Here is a 17423-nt window from a genome sequence, read left to right on the forward strand (position 1 = left end):
TGAGGTGATAAGGGGCTTGGTCAGAATGGTAGCAGTATGAAAGGAAAGAAGAGAACATACATAAGACATATTTCAAAGGTAGACACTATAAGACTGGGTAACTAATTTGCCTACTAGGGAAGTGAGAGTAAAAAGTTGAGGGTTACACCTAGGTTATAAGCCTGGATGACTAGGAAAATGAGGAATTTGTGAAAGCAATAGGGACGTCAGGATGCAAGGAAGGTTGGGAAGTTAAAGATAATGAGTTCAATTTTAGATACATTGAATATCCAAGTAAGATGTCAACCAGACATTCAGTTTTAGATGTCCAAAAAGTAATCAGAAATGCAAGAATAGAGGTCTTTAGAGGTTAAGGCTAGACAAATAATTCTGAAAAACATCTGAAAAAGAGATGACAACTAACAAATGTTGATGAGATCACAAAGTGAAATAATACAAAAGGAGATGGGGAAAGGACACAGGACAGCAATTCTTAGGGTATACCCATGGTTAGCAGCCCTGGAAGAAATCCAGTAAAGGGAGACTGAGAGACAAGAGTCAGACAGGTGGGAGGAGGAACAAGAGAGAATAGTGGCATGAAAACCTAGAGAAAAGAGAGTATCAAGGAGAAAAGGGTGACCAACAGTGTCAAAGGCTTTAGAGGAAGGATGAGGACTGGAAAAAAGACATTAGAATTGTCAAGTAAGAGGTGATGACTTTTGACAGAACTTTGGTTGAATGATGAGGTCAGAAGTCAAATCTTAACTAAAAATTTCTCTCTGGCAAATTTTCCCTCAGAGCACTTTATTTGGATCTTTGCTGTTCCTTTCTTATTCTTAACACTGTATTATTCTCATCTTTGTATGTCATCATCCCCTAGGCTCTCTGAAGGAAAAGATGATCATTTTTCATTTTTGTACTCCTACTGCCTAGCACAATTCCTTGCAGAGGAGGTATTGAATAAATGTTATGCTGAATTGAGATGAAGTGACCCTGAATAACTCCCGCTATCCAGACTCCATTCCTGTTCTAGAGCTTCCTCTCACTGAGTGGCACATCCAGTGAAATCAAGGGCCCTCAAAAGATCAAATGAGTCCACAAACCTGCCACACTAGATCTGCCCAGGTCTGACAGAGCTTTATTTTCAGTGTGTGGAGATGCGCATTAAGAGAATGTGGACAATTTTAGCAGCTAGTGATTCTATGAGGAGCTTTCTAATAATTGTGTAAATTCAGTCAAGAGCAATTATGATATTTGAAAATGAGGCTATGGTTTGCAGAGGGAATTTCAAAAATCTTTTTTTCAGGAAATTCATCCCTTCCACCTCTGAAATCAGGGAAACTTAAGAAAAGTCAAAGGACAGACAGATCCTGAGTTTAGGGAGCTGAAATTAAGTTAGAAGAGGGAAGGCATAAGCTGTTGATGTTCACATGAGAATTATAACAAGAACTAAAGCCAGGCATGGAGCAATAACATCACAGCCAAGAAAGGACAAAAGCTTTTCTCCCTACCTAGTCTCCATTTTCAATTCCTAAATGCTGCCACAGCCTAGTTGGGTTTTGTACATTACCTCAAAGATGTTGTGAAGCATTAAGAGATTCTTGGCTAACACATGTTCTGATATCTATAAAAAGTTCTATGGGAAAGGAGACGTTACAAGTGTACGGATATCTGGTAGGTAATCATTTATGTGTATTCTCTAATGCAGCAGAATGCAGGCTGGACTCAGAGGCAGGAAACTTGGGATCTAACCCTGGTTCAAACACTTGCCATCTGACTATTAGTGAATCATCTCTCTCGTTTTTGATGTCAACATCTGTAAAATGGGGATAATAGCATCTGTACTACCTATGCTAATAGGTAGCATACCTACCTACTGGAAGGAAGGCATTCTGTTAAAATTTTCACAATTATAATTTTTATAAATGAATCACTTTGATCAGCAACATTTATTAAGTATTTGCCATTTATTCTTTCAAGATGGTGAACATACTTTGAAGAGAACATACCTGTGATTTTAATATTACAAGGAATGCCAAAAGGTGATTCTCCTACAGTTCCAGATGTCCCACCCCATCTGCATGTGCGCCCCAGGTCAAGTTTCTGCTGCATGAACTAAAAAACAAACAAAAATTTCAAACCATGTCTTTAGCACTTCTATTCTTAAGAAGCACTTACTTCTCACCCCCACTCTCCCAATCATTTTAAAAGTTACATTTGCTTCTCAGAGGCTGCTCAGTTTCTTTAACTTGAAATCCACATAAGGTGCCTGTTCTCTTGATGTAAAAGCATATTATTAAAGAAGAGCCAACCTCAACTCATTCCCTGAAATTAATTTCAGAGTGGTAAATTCCACGTTTCATTACCTGCTCTGTGATGGCCTGGAAGCTATAGAGTCTGATCAGTCCTGAGTTATGCATTACAATCAACATTCCATGAGAAATCGTGGCATCTGTGACACCACTCCCAAAAATCTGGGAAGAAAGGCAGAGTTCACTTGTGAGAAACCCCAGAGAAAACATTGCCTCCAAACACTGTCGCTACGGATACATCATACTGCTTTGATAGACTTGTTTACTATTCAAATTACTCATCTAGACCTGCTGCCTGTTGTTTTAATTTCAGGATAAAAAAAAATAATTCAGCACTTCTTAGTAATCTATGGAATAATAGGTCTGTGACAGCAGAGAGCTAGAAAATCAGCTACAGAGCTGAGGTGCTATTACGGGTGAACTACTGGAGTCTAAGGCTCTGAACACTAATGGGATCGGCGTGTGCACAATGAGTGGAGAACATACTCCTTAATGATGCAGCTGCATTCATTTGGTTCAGAGAGCTTTGTACATACCCATTAAGAGCAACCCTGCTCTCCATGGAAATATGAATACATTTTGTCCATCTAATTCTTAATGGATACCACTCTACCATGCATGTACTGCCAGGTGCCCATTCTTTATGCTAAAATGTTCTTTATAAAGAGAGATTTTTATTTAGCTAATCATTGGTGGAGAGATTGAATCTGGGAAAGGAATTCAAATGAGAAAATGCCAATTCCAGAATTTTACCCATCCTTTTGTTTTCTAAATTTCTAATATCGTTTGATTTTTCAGTCAGCCTTATAGGGAGCCAGGTCTTTTATCCTTAAACAGTCACATCAAAATCATCAATAAAACTTAGAAGGAAATGCAGCATGAACAGAACTTAGCTAGTGATTTAGATTTCTATCAATGTCTTCACAATGGATTCTGTGAATGTTCTATTAATTCTCTATGAATAAACTAGATTCTGTACATGTAAAGCAGCTAAAGGCCAACATAGAATAATATCCATAGCAAGGAAGAACAGTTTGAAATTAACAAATTTCTACCTTGATGGTTAATAATGTTCGCTTAATTATACCTGCCTTAATGGTATGGAAGAATCTGGTGAGATTCATTTTCTAGTGTGAAATATAACTCTTACAGAAATTAAATACATATCTGTGTTATCTGTATGTAATATATATCTATATAGGTACATATTCACGATACATAGAAAACCTATTTCTATCTACATTCATATATATATCTTCTATTATATATAGAAATACACACATATATATCTCTATATATGTCAATACACACATATCATCTAAATATGTTAGAAATGGGTCTTCTATTACTTAATTGCTCCTGTTTTACTATTCAAATCACCTCTCTAATCTTGGTGCTTCAATTTCTGGTTTTGTTTTTAAAAAATAATTCTGTACTTCTTAGTAAAAAAGAAAAATATCTTTTGTTATACAAGTAGGTATTTAATAAAGGTTTAAAGAATAATTTAATTCAGAAAAATCAGATTTAGAAATAGCCACTAATCCAGGGTAAAGAGCAATTTATGCTAGGGGAATTTAAGACTATTGATTCTATATAATTTGAAGGTAAGCTGCCAAAAAAGTATTTTGGTTTCTTTTTTAATGAGCAGGTGAAATTTTTGAACTTATGAGAAGGCCAACATAGGTAACAGAATAAACTTTGAGATTTCCACTTTCAAATTAAGATAACATTCTATTTCCATTTTTGCCTATGTCCACATTTAGTTATGCTTTAATGAATGCTCTGATAAATATACTTCCTTAATTATTCAATATTAGAAGATATTATTTTGTTCATTAACACATCTACCATCATCTTATTCTTAAGATCTATACATAAAACAGAAAGATTAATCAACTTTAGAAAATGAGGGGGTCTAGCATTCTGAAACACTTGGAATGCAAAAATAGATTGATCTAACTACCTACTAATGTAAGGTACTGGGAATACAAGGAAAAAAAATAAAATGTTGCCTGTGCTCAAGGATCTTAAATTTTACTAAATTTAAAATTTACAAGGAATATAACATGTATCCTGACAAGCAAAATACAAGGAAGGGAGCAAAGGGGCAAGAAAAAGATCAGGCAAAGAGCCCTTAGAAAAGCATCAATAATTGAAAGGGAACAGGGAAAATCCATGAAAGAAATAGGAGTGCAATCCAGGTATCAGAGCTTGTGGGAATGCTTAAAAGTGGCAGATGGATTTGTACCATGTTTCAGCTAACTCTTCCCCAAATATATTCTCATAGATCATTAACATACTGGCATTAGCCATCATTACACTTTCCCCAATACTGTTGTTTGTGCTTAAGACTACCCTATTTTCAAATGTTATTTAGGAGACAAAACAGAAACCACATGGGTCATTTTGGTCATGAACCACAGCTCTGAAATTGTTTCAAATGTGCTCCTGGCTCTGTTAAAGGAGTCAAAACACTATTTACTTTAAGGTTTAAAGCCAGTGTGATTTTCAAACTTTGAGGTTGTAACACCTTTCTATATTATTTTTCATAGCTAAAATCTTATTTCTAGTGGTGTTGGGGTAGGGACTAGAAATGACAGAAACAAATTCAGAACATGTCCTTCATTCCTATAGTTTGCTTTGTGGAGTCTTACCATATGTAAGCCCCAAAGCAATGATTTTCAATGGTACATATAGCACTGACTGGCTTATTGCCTTTGTTTTTTAACTTGAAAGTCACTAAAACTTTAATTACCTATGCCATTTACCTATCCTTTTTCATAGATGAGCTAGGAACATTTCTTTTTTCTGCAGCTCTATTTTCTAAATCAAACCACTTCTCAATCCTTAGTCAAACCAGATATTATCTATGTAATATCAACTTTTTTTGTATCTATTATCCCTCTGCTCCTGATTTTAGAAGAATCTTGCCTAACACTCTTTAATGGATTTGGTATTATAATAATCAGGAAGACTTGACTTCCTGCTTACCTGGACTGTACTCAGATCATTATTATGATATTTTTCCCATCAAAGTTTCCTCATAAAAACTAAGAAAACCTTGTTCTAAAGAGGCTTGAAAAACAAAACATCCTAAGTCTAGTATCAAATGAGAACAGGAGAAAACTGTAAGAGAAGCAAGACATTTGATTTATTATGTATCAGTTGTATTGCATAGAAGAAAGGTACAGTGGTAGACATGTTTAGTTGGCTGGGGAATTTATTTATGCATCTAACTGGGTTCACAGATTTGCTCCTTTGCATAAACAATTATCACCGGCTATAAGTCAAGTAGTTGCTTACTCTTCTCTTTAAATGAATAGCATAGACAAAAACCTAATGAAGCAACAATTAAATGGGGGTGGCACTCTCTATTTTGAAAAAGAAAATAAGGCAGGTTTACCATATATCATTCTTATTATAGTTACTGCAGGTCATACTTAATTTAGAAACTAGTTCTTACTTTCTTATTGATCTCCAGCATTCCTATAAGTGAGAGAGGTATGACTCGAAATACGGCAAAGTACAACAGCACAGACGGTTGAATGCCTGCCTGCAAAGAAAGAAGGAAATTAGAGACAACCCACTAAGCATCTTTACTATGCTTCAGGCAACACTATGTTTTCATAAAGGAGAAAATGTCCATCCATCTAGAATGCAACTTACAGGCAAACAAGTTAAATTTGACATGAGGAAATAAGTATTCAAAACATCCCCACAAAACCTTCCATCATTGGAGCATAAAATTGGAAAAAATGATTGACACAAACCACAGCCGTAAATATTTCTTAGCAGTGAGAGACTCTGGGTTTAGATCATAAACTGAAGCCCAGAAAACAAACAAGCTAATCAAGAGAAGCACAGCTATCAAGACTCAATGTATCATTTAAAATTAGCATCATGTTGATAAGAACAGCAGGTCTTCAGGAAAAGAGAAAAAAAAAAGGCTCAAGAACTGCAGCCTGAATTATTTCTCTTCTTAAAGAAGAGATTCCCTAACTGGAAGGACAGGGTTGAAGCTAGGCCCCTTAAACAGTAATTGTGAAATTATGATCTGTGGGAAAACTTTGGAAATTTTCTGGGTCCCTAAGGATGTCAGGGAACTTTTCCATTCCTGAAGTAAGAGATGATGGTAACAGGGTGGGTAGGACTATGGGGTGAAAAGGAAAAAAAAGAGAGGTAACAATTTAAAAAAAAAAATCTTTCCAATATTGCTGTGGATTGTGGAAAGGAAATAAAGGATAGGGACCTACTTTTTAAAAAGTCATAGATTCAGGACTAGAAGGGACCTCAAAGATCAAGTCCAAATGACTCTTTTAACAGATCAGGAAACTGAGGCTGCGGAAGGTGAAGTAACTCACCTAAGATCACAGAAACAAGAAACAGCAGAGCTAGGATTCAAACCCAGGTCTTCTGACCCAGATCCAGCTCTTTTTCCCTGTGCCACACCGCTTCCAAAAGAAGAGAAGAATATTGGGGACAACAAGTGTCAATTATTTTGCAAATCTTAAAGTGCTATATAAATGAGCTATTCTGCTCTAAGGGAAAAATATGAATTCATTTGAGTTTTGCATGTGGGAGGAAACAGGGAAAAGGATGTGAGAAAGCTTGTAGTATGGTAGTTATCAGTTAACAGGCATTTACCAAGCACTTACTATGTGTGTTGCATACTCTTAAGCCCTGGGGATACAAAGAAAGGCAAAAACAAGATATCTGTCTTCAAGAAGTCCATATTGTATCTGGGAAGACTAAAAGTAAATAACTACATGTGTGTATGTGCACGCGCGTGCACGCGCACACACACACACACACACAAACAACTAAAGGTAGTTTCAGAAGAAAAGGCTTCTTTTAGAAGGTGAAATGTGAGCTGCACAAGCAAAGTCAGAGGAGACCCGTAAGGAGGGGTAGCCTTTCAGATATTAGGGACAACCAGTGAAAAAGACTAAAGAAGGAAGATGGGGCATACTTTGATAAGTCAGCAAGAAAGTCATGTTGTTAGAGATAAAACAAAGTGAAAAATCATAGGAAAAAAAGAAGCCAAGTTCATATATGGAAAGGATTATAAAGAGCTTCAAACATGAAACAGAGTTTATGTCTGATTCTGAAAATGCTAAGGAGCCCCAAAGTTTATTAAGTATGGAAGTCACATAGTTAGACCTGTTCTTTAAGATGTTTCACAAGAAGTAGGGGATGGACTGGAGTGGGAAGAGACTTGGGGCAGGCAGGCAGTCACCACAAGGCCACTGTGACAATCCAGGCATGAGGTAATGAAGATCTGCACTAGAGCACAGTCATGTGGCTGGAGAAAGAGGAACATATACAAAGGATATTGTGAAGAAAAAATGTCAAGGCCTCACAAATGATCTAAAATGTGAAGCAAGGTTGAATGAAGAGCTGAGGACGCTGGCCTCCTGGGTGACTGGGAGGATAGATGGTGGTGCCCTCAATAGTAAGCTGAGAAGAGAGAACAGTTTTGGGGGAAAGGTAATAATGAGTTCCATTTCGGACATGGTAAGTTTGAGGTTTCTGCAGTATCTAAAGTCAGAGAAGCAGTTGGTGATAGGAGATTATAGTTCAGAAGATCAGCACTGAATTTAGAGATGACAACTGAAACCATGGAAGGTAATGAGATCTGTACAAACTGCTTGACTCAGTTTTCTCAAATATAAAATGGGGGTGGTAATAGCACCTAACTCCCAGGGTCATTGTGAGGGTTAAAATATTAGCAAAGTACCTTAAAGTATTTTGTTATGTATTATTATTACTCCCTGTGACATCCTTTAATTTCTCCCTTTCTATTGCCTCCTTCTGTAATGGTATTTATTTAAATAGGCCCACATCCCTTCTATCCTTAAAATTCTTCTGCATTTGACCATATCAGCACTGCTAATAGTCTCTAATATCTCTCCTTTTCTTGGCTAAACTATTTAAGAAAGTCATTTACCTTAGGTGCTTCCTCTTTCTCTCCTCTCCCTCACTTCTACATTTTCTGAAATCTGACTTCTGATATCATCATCAACTGAAACCACTTTCTCAAATGTTTCCAGTGATCTCTTATTTGTTGAATCTAATGTTGAATCAATACTCATCCTTTTTGACCTCTTTGCAGCTTCTGATATTGCTAATACTGTTTTCTCTAGGACACTCTGTCCTCCTTCTAGGCTTTTATGACAGTTCCTTTCTTCTGGATCTTATCTGACTACTTCCCAATCTTCTTTTCTAGATCTTCATTCAAGCCATACCTGCTGACCTTGGGTATCCTCCAAGGCTCTGTTCTAAATTCTTTTTTGTTCTCCCTCTATACTATCTCACTTGTTGATTTCATCAGCTCCCATGATTTCAACCATTATCTCCTGAATTCCAATCTCCAAATAAATGCCTCTTAGATATCTTGTTGGATGTTCTACAGGTACTTCAAACTCAAACATTCAAAAAACAATCATTCCTCTCAAACCCACCTCTCTTCCCAACATATTACTGTTGGATGTACCACCATCTCCAATCAATCACCCGATATTGTGACTTCAGCTTTACCCTCCTATGCAGTAACTCCAGTGATTGCCTATTACTTACAGTTAACACTCCTCTATTTATTATTTAAAGCCCTTCACAATCTTCTTTACCTTTTCAGTCTTCTTATGTTTGCCTTCCCATCCACCTACTCTATGATCTATTGAATTTGGTCTTTTGGTTCTTCCTCCCACAGGCTACCCATCTGCCTTCTCCATGTCTTTTCACCAGCTGTCCCACATGCCTGGAATATACTCTTGCCTCACTTTTGCTTCCTAACTCTCCTGCCTTTGAGTAAGACTTAGTTCAAATCCCAGCTTCTGAAAGTCTTTCCCTAGCTGTTACTATTTTTCCCTCTTATCTTCCATTATTTTGTCTTTCACTTACTCTCTCTGTTTTTTGTATGCAGCTTTTTATTTTCGGTTTCTCTGATTTGAATGTAGACTTCTTGAGATCAAGGACTGTGTTTTAGATCTTCATTGTGTCCTTACCACTTAGCAGTATGCTTGGTACACAGTAAATGCTTTTTAAAAATGCTTACTGACTAACAGGTGGTAACAAAATGGCAAGAAAATGGTATGGAATAAAAAATGACACTATACTTCCCCATAGAGAAACATGTCATTATAAGAGTTAAAAAAAAAAAAAACAAAACATTACGTTGATTAAAAATTAAATTTTCAGCAAAGAAGAAGGCATTAAATAAAAGACCAGTGAGTAACTTAAGAAATTCTTGAAACTGTAGGGTATAAGTTTTATTGTAACATTTCTTCTAAAGGCTTCTGTAGGTCTGACTTTCTCAATCAATCAAAAAGCTAAACATATATATTTACCTGGCGTGCCAAAGCAGTGGCTTTGCTCTGAGCTGATTTGACAACAATGACCTCTTGGGGAGTGTCCCAGTTCAAATATCTTTTTGAAAGAAAAAAAAAATGTTTGGGATCAGCTTTTTAATGTATTTTTACTCAACTATGATGGATACAATATTTTATATGACAACAATCTTTTAACTAAAACGGAATGTTGTGAAAATCAAATGAGAGATTTGTAAAACATTTAGCATAGTGCCGCCTGACTCATAATACAATGCTTGTTCACTTCCTTGCTAAAACAAACTATTATAAATCACTGAAAAATTTCTCTGGAATTTATAAAATAGCAACTTGAAATGTATATTTCTCTTCTGAATAATTTTTGAGCCTTGGTCCTTTAAAATACTGTTTGATCTACCAGTATCAAAACTTAAAGCAAAAACAAGAATATATTTTAAAATGGAAATCTCATAAAAATCCCAAGTAAAAAAAAAAAAAAGTAGTTCTATTTCAGACTTCACATGCACATCTATTTCAAAACTTATCTATTTTACTTAGTTGACTGCTACCCACAGTTATGAGCATCACAGTAGGCCACTTCAGTCAGATTAATTGCTCCCTCCACTGAACTAACATTGCATTTTTTAACCTTATTTCATCTTCACATTTTACCTTTTATTATGGTAATTTGTTGATTCTCCTATTAGATTATAAGATCAATAAGGGCAGGGATGTTTTCTTACAATACATTGCCTCATCCATGGGATCACAGAATTAGCCAACCCTTTCATATTACAGATGAGAAAATGGGCTCAGCTAGGTCAAAGGACTTGTCTAGTGTCACAATAGTGGTATAATATATTTGAAACCAGGACTTCATGATTCTAAGTCCAGCACTCTGTCCACTACACTAGGCTGCCATTCAAGAACTCAATGCATGAGAGGAACTCCATGAATATTTACTGGATGAACTAACAAAGCAAACTTTTAAAAATGAAATGACCTTTAAAAGAAACTGCCTGAAATTTGGTGAAATTTAGTGACCTTCCACAAAATCCTGGCTTAAATTTTCTCTTACAGCCTAAGAAATGAAATTTACTTAAAAGACAGGCTAGAGAAATCAAAGGAATTGGTGTTATGAACCCAAATGCCAGTTATGTGTAGGGAAAAATATCCAAAGGAGAACTTGATACACTGTAAATAAAAAGTCCTAAAAAATAAGTATAGCGTTCTCAGTAACAAAAACTTGGCCTAAAAAGTGATTGACAGTCTCATACCTGAATTTGCAATAAGAAGCAAGATAAACTTTCTCCAATACTTCTCCATTATTTGCAGATATACGAAGTAGCCAGTTATGAGCAGTCAGTGCTATAAGGGAGGACCTGTAATCTGATGGATTGGGCAGTATATCCCCCTAGATAAAAAAAATAAGTGAGCTGTGAAAAGTCTGAATTTAGCCATGAACAAGGGATACTGCCTAGCATCCAAAGAAAACAGCCAAATTTACAAGAAAAAATTCAAACAAATATGTAGCCTAGGAGAGAGGCACATTAAATGTTTGAGTATAGCAGCCCCATAAATCAGGATGAAAGAGAGCTAAGGTTGTTGTGTATAGAGGTTACATTTGTCAATAACTCTTAAAAATAGATTTGTCATAAAAATGTCTCAAATTTAGCAATTAAGTGTCAAATGGAAGAATTTACTTTACTCCTCCTATTTTCTTTCCCTGTTCTGTATGACTTCTTTTACTTCAAAACTTTGCTAATATGCCTAAAACAAACTACACTAATTGTTGCTCGATATTGGTTCTATTCTGAGCTCAATTTAAAAAATGCAATTTGGAACTAAAAGGCAAAGGGAGAAGGAGAAGTAGATGTGCATAGTAATTCAGGGTCTTTTTACTTTTTATCAATGAATTCATCCAACAGTGTTGCTGCAGTGCCATCCTGGAAGTGTCCCCCTACTCTCACTGAGTAGTTGCCACAAGGTGGAAGTCTAATACAACAAGAGGGAGTAGAGGGAAAGGAGACTGCATTGGGTTTGAGAATATGGCTCTAAGAGGAACGATTAAGGGAAATTTCAGATCTAACTAAGCCAATGTTTCCTTAAGCAGAGAAGGAAGACTATACAATGAACCAGAAGCAGGCATAATCAGTCCTTCATAAATGGTTGTCAAATGACTGAATTATTAAATATATTTCACATGGGTGTGTGAATTTTTCCTTCTTTCCTAACTATTAAGAAAAGTTAAAAAAAAAAAAAAAAAAAAGACCCAAACTAAACCTGTCTTGCTTCTCTATTATATAGTGAGGCTATCATTATACGACACAATAATGCCTAGGTCCCAATTCACTTTAAACTACCACACTGATTATACTAGCATCCATTTCAATGCTTTAAACACCAGGGAACATTATTATAGAATCCTAGATCTAGACCTAAAAGAAACCTCAAAAACTCCAAACCCTCAGCTTTCTCCCACCCTACTTTATCCATAGGGTTTAAACATCTTCCACAAGCCTAAATGCTAATGGCATACCCAAATAGTGAAAACTTTTAGGAGTAGAATATTATCAACAGTATCTATTTCATTTTTGTCTTTGACTCTCCAGTGCCTAGAATAGTGCTTGTCCCAAAGTAGGCATTTAAATAAATGCTTGCTAATTGATAATATACTTCTGGATTTTTTTTTTCCATGAAAAAGTTTATTTTACTTCAAATAAGAAAAAAAAATCAGAGGCAAAATTTGGAATTAGGCAATGATATCTCCCACTTGTGTATGAATGGCCTTTTTTCAGTAGTAGTTTATCATGGTATTGTACAAAAATGCAATTAAATACTGAGAAAACCTTATGATATTAAAATAGTTTAGCAGCAAAGATCTCAGAGATCCAAAATGTATATACTCAGAAATGTCTGTTTAAATATTTATTTGACTTTCATTGTAATATAGTTTAAGTTTCTTGGCAAAATAAAACAAAACAAACCATTTTTTATGGCTAAAGTTCAGGTTTGATTTCTTACTCTGTGTAAGATATTGAGACCTATGCCTATTTCTATAATGTGTGGGTAGCTCTGTGATCTTGGTCATTACTTCTCTGGGACCTAATATCCTAAGTTCTTTTTTTTTTCCTTAAGAAATATTTATCATATATTTATTTTTAACAATCATTTAAAAAAAAATTTAAGTTCCAAATTCTCTCCCTCTTTCTCACCCTTCCCCCACCAATTGAAGAAGTAAGAAATGTGATATCAATTATATATGTAAAATCATGCAAAACATATTTCCATTTTAATCATGTTGCCAAAAAAAGGCAAGAAAAGTAAAGTAAAAAAATTATGCTGCAATCTGAACTCAGACTTCATTAGTATTCTCTTTGGAGGTAGACAGCATTTTTCATCATGGATCTCTTGGATCACTGTATTGATGAGGATAACTAAATTATTCACATTGGATCACTGTATAATATTGTTATCGTGTACAATGTTCTCCTGTTTTTGCTTGCCTCACTTTGCATGATTTCATATAAATCCTACCAGGTTTTTCTGAAATCATCCTGCTCGTTATTTGTTATAGGACAACAGTATTTCATCACAATCATAAACCATAACTTATATTCCCCAGTTGGTGGGCATCACCTCAATTTCCATTTTTTTGCCATCACAAAAAGAATTGCTATAAATATTTTTGTATATATATATATTTTCCCTTTCTCTTTGATCTTTCTGGGGTACAGATACACAGTAGTGGTATTATTGGGTCAAAATATGTTTACAGTTTTATAGCCCTTTGGGCATTGCTCCAAATTGTTCTACAAAATGACTAGACACGTTTACAATTCCATCAACAGGGCATTTGTGTGCTGATATTTCCACATCCTTTCCAACATCTGTCATTTTCCTTCTTAGTCATGTTATTCGATCTAACAGATATGAGGTGGTACTTCAGTTATTTTAAATTATATTTCTCTAATAAAAAGTGATTAAGAACATTTTTCCTATGACTATAGATAGTTTTGATTTCTTCTGAAAACTGTCTGTTCAGACCCTTGTCCATTTATCAACTGAAGAATGACTCATATTTTTGTAATTTTGACTCAGTTCCCCATATATCTGAGAAAAGAGGTCTTCCTTAGAGAAACCTGCTGCAAAACCTTTTCTTTACTTTCATGCTTTCCTTCTAATCTTGGCTGCATTGCTTTTATTTGCACAAAATTATCCATTTTATTTCCTAGGATCCTCTCATTTCATCATAAATTCTTTCCTTTTTCATAGACAACAGGTAAAAATTTCCATGTTCCTCTAATTTGCTTATATCACCTTTATGACTAAACTATGCCCCCATTTTCTAGGCTTTCAAATGAGAGGGAGGTTAGACTAGACTAGAAGCCCTCTTCTTCAGTGCCATAACTTTATAGTTTTATATCTATAATATGTTGAGCCAATGTACATTTAAAAAAAACCATAAATAACATTTAAAAATTAATTGTTTTCCTAAGGAACACATTAATAGAGTAACAGAAGAAGTCTCTATAAGTCCAAGTTGTTAACTGCAAAAGAATTACTATATTCTACCTTTTCTTTTGATAAAGGGCACAGATTCATATTATATGTTTATTTGAAAGCATATTATAATAGTTCAAATAGCCATGAAACACGATTTTTCCAATAAACATATATTGTATCATCATGCTGTTAAGACAGTAAATATAATTTAAAATTAGGGTTAAATTTAGGGTAATGAAGATAGTGATATAGTTTGATATTATTAAAATTTAAACTTTGAAAATTTAATCTATTTAACAAATATTGATTGAAAATGAAGTCTTTATTAAACTATCAAAATTTATTCTTTTTTTTTTGATGGCCATACAGTCAATCAAAATAAATAATCATTTTCTGAATTTCTTGTATATTCAGAAAATAATCCCCTTCTGAAATTCTCTTATCACAGATTATCTCTACTTTCCCCCCTAACCCTAACACTGTGATAAATGCCTTTTTGCCCCAAATTAGTAGTAAGCCATCTTTCTAGAATGTAACAATTGTTTTGGTTTTTTTTTTTACATTTACCAAAGGATTCGGGGGGGGGGGGGGGGAATCTTACCACAGGGCATTCCCACAATAAAGCGTCCTCTATTTTTTCTGATTTAGAACACTTGGGCATCTCATAACGCTTTCTTGGCTCTGCTGCAACACTGAGGAAAAATGATAACAAATGATCACTCTTCTTTAGAAAATCCACACTGTTTATAGCCTGTTTTTATCCATTCTGACTGGTATGAATTATTCTTTGACTGTTCTTCCTTTTCATTAAATGCTACCTTGACCTCATGCTACACAGAATGAAAAGATTTCTTTTTCTCCTGAGAAATCTGCAGCAACCTTTCTCCCCTGAATAGTTCCAGTTTAAAAATAAGTACCATTTAAACAGAAGAAATAGATTAATATTATAATGTTCAGCAAATCAATTATTCTCTCTGAGCCTCTTTCTTCAGTTATAAAATGGGGGGAGAAGAAAATACCTTCCATACAAAGTTATGAGCAGCAGATGAGATGTAGAAAGAACTTTGAAATTTTTAAAGTATGAGGTAAATCTGAGCTCATGTTATTCTTCAGGAGTTCTTTGGGGACACTGTCTCATTGGAGAATCAAGTGACTTTTATTCATTTTTGTCAGTCTATCAATACAGCATTGCACAGGATTGAAAATAAGGCCGTTTTCAATGAAAATTTTTGGTGCTTATCACAAACTTCCAATAAGAGAACCCAAATCAATACCAACCATTCACAAAAATGAATGAAATGGTCTCAAGACTAACCATACTCATTTTGGTAACTGGCTATTGTTAAACTATTATCTTTTACTTTTATGTGAGGCAAAACATCATCAGCATGTTAAAATATGTTATTTCAGTTATTTTTTTTTTTTATTCAGGATATGTGATTTCATTGACCGAATAAACATTAGGAGAACAAATGTTTATCAGTGCTGATTAGAAACTATTCAGCAATATAAAATCTTAGGAGTCTTGTCAAGAGGCACTGAGAGATTATGACTTTCTCAAAGTTATACAGCTCTGAATATGTCTGAAGTAGGTTTAAAATCCAGGCCACCCTGACTCTGAGTCTAGTTTTCTTTTTTTCTTTTTTTTATTTAATAGCCTTTTATTTACAGGATATATCTTGTTCCAATTTTTCACCTCTTACCCCCCCACCCCCTCCCCCATATGGCAGGATGACCAGTAGATGTTAAGTACATTAAAATATAAATTAGATACACAATAAGTATACATGACCAAAACGTTATTTTGCTGTACAAAAAGAATCAGTGAGTCTAGTTTTCTACTGAAAACTATAAGATAAAGCAATTCAAAAAATTGTAAGATGAATTTATGCCTTTGCTTTGTAATTTAAAGAGCTGAACAACAGATAATCTGGAATTCAAATACTCAAAAATTACATATTAGGTCACCAGACTTTATCTTAAACTCTTCAATCCTCCCCTTCTCCCCACTTGTCTCATATTGCTACCTCACCAAGCACAAGGTGGCACTTCTGCAGCAATTTTGAGGGCAGTTTAGAATCAGGATAAACAGTGGTGTTATAAGTGTGAATTTTCACAAAAGAATCACCTGCTGACACAACACCGGTAATTGTCAAAATATATTCTTCCTCTCTCATAGGCAATAGGCGATTTAGAATGAGTGGTCCAAACATTCTTGAATTTAGTGCTTTTCTGCAAGATACAATGAATGCTGTATTACAATTTGGTTAAGAGTTCGTTCATATTCCTTCCAAATGACAGGAAATACTAGCTTAAAGTTAGTTAGCTTAATGTATTTGAGATGCTTTCTAAAGTTTAAAAAAAAAAAAAAAGATTCCAACAATAACCTGGCAACTAGTAAATCATTCTCTGCTGATACTCTTCTTACATTAAAAAGTTATCAGAATAATAAAATTAGTTAGCAAGGCTTTTGGGGAAAGAGCAATTGAAAAAAGTTACACTATAAAAGGAACAGTGAGTAGGCACACACTAAGCAATAAAACAGGCAGTTTAGTAAACCAGCAGCAAAGCTTCTGCCTTGCTTTGAGTAAAACTTTTCAACCTATGGTGGTGGCAAGAGTTAGACTGGAGGCTTAGCTGGTTCCTGGAGTTTGCTTGCTCTGAATAGGTGAGAGTGAAAGATTTTTACTTGCTTTTGATCCTTACTTTCCTCACATATCTGTTTCGATGAAATGAATTATTGTTAATGTCAGTCAAATTTAAGTAAGAAATAAAATAAAAACATCTTGAGATTCTATTACTAGTACATCAATAAACTTTATTTCCAGGCTCTTCAGTGCTCCTCCTTCTCTTTACGTCTTCCTTAACAACAGCACTTCTAGGGAAACCATTCAGAATAACCCAATTTGCTGCTTTTCCTACTCCACCCACCCAATTCCAAGCAAAACCCATCGCCTCTTCTGGGAGCTATGGGGGAAAAAAATCTTTCTTTAACCGATCAGGGCCGAGTAGAATTCTGATCAAAGCAATGATGAACCAGGATTCTCGAAGCCAAATAATGAAACATTCACTCTACCTCCAGACAGAGAAGTGATGGACACAAGGGGGGGGGGGGGGGGGAACACTTTTTTTCCTCAGACAAAGCCACTGTTGGAATTCGTTTTGTTTGATTATGCATACACATTTATTGCAAAGGCATATTTTTCTTTTTTCAGCTTAGTGGGAAGGAGTATAAAAGAAAAAGAAAAAAAGTCATTGAAACGCAGAAGAAAATAGAAGGAAGATCAGAAAGAAGCACAGA

The 17423-nt window shown here is 35.0% G+C and overlaps 1 protein-coding gene across 7 annotated transcripts in view; it reads right to left on the reverse strand.

Moving 5' to 3' along the window:
- Positions 1-17423, reverse strand: part of DCAF17 (DDB1 and CUL4 associated factor 17) — a 38391-nt gene that overhangs the window by 19586 nt on the left and 1382 nt on the right. For 5 of the 7 annotated variants that reach the window (XM_031960466.1, XM_031960468.1, XM_031960470.1 and 2 more), the window contains exons 3-9: positions 16251-16354; positions 14724-14814; positions 10894-11030; positions 9638-9716; positions 5755-5844; positions 2346-2453; positions 1989-2094 (exon numbers count right to left, since the gene is read on the reverse strand). In XM_031960466.1, the coding sequence (XP_031816326.1) occupies positions 1989-2094; positions 2346-2453; positions 5755-5844; positions 9638-9716; positions 10894-11030; positions 14724-14814; positions 16251-16354 (715 nt within the window). The remainder of the gene's footprint in view (positions 1-1988; positions 2095-2345; positions 2454-5754; positions 5845-9637; positions 9717-10893; positions 11031-14723; positions 14815-16250; positions 16355-17423) is intronic. The other 2 variants (XM_031960467.1, XM_031960469.1) reach the window with 2 other exon arrangements.

Source organism: Sarcophilus harrisii, chromosome 3 (genome assembly GCF_902635505.1).
Source record: "Sarcophilus harrisii chromosome 3, mSarHar1.11, whole genome shotgun sequence".
NCBI lineage: Eukaryota > Metazoa > Chordata > Mammalia > Dasyuromorphia > Dasyuridae > Sarcophilus > Sarcophilus harrisii.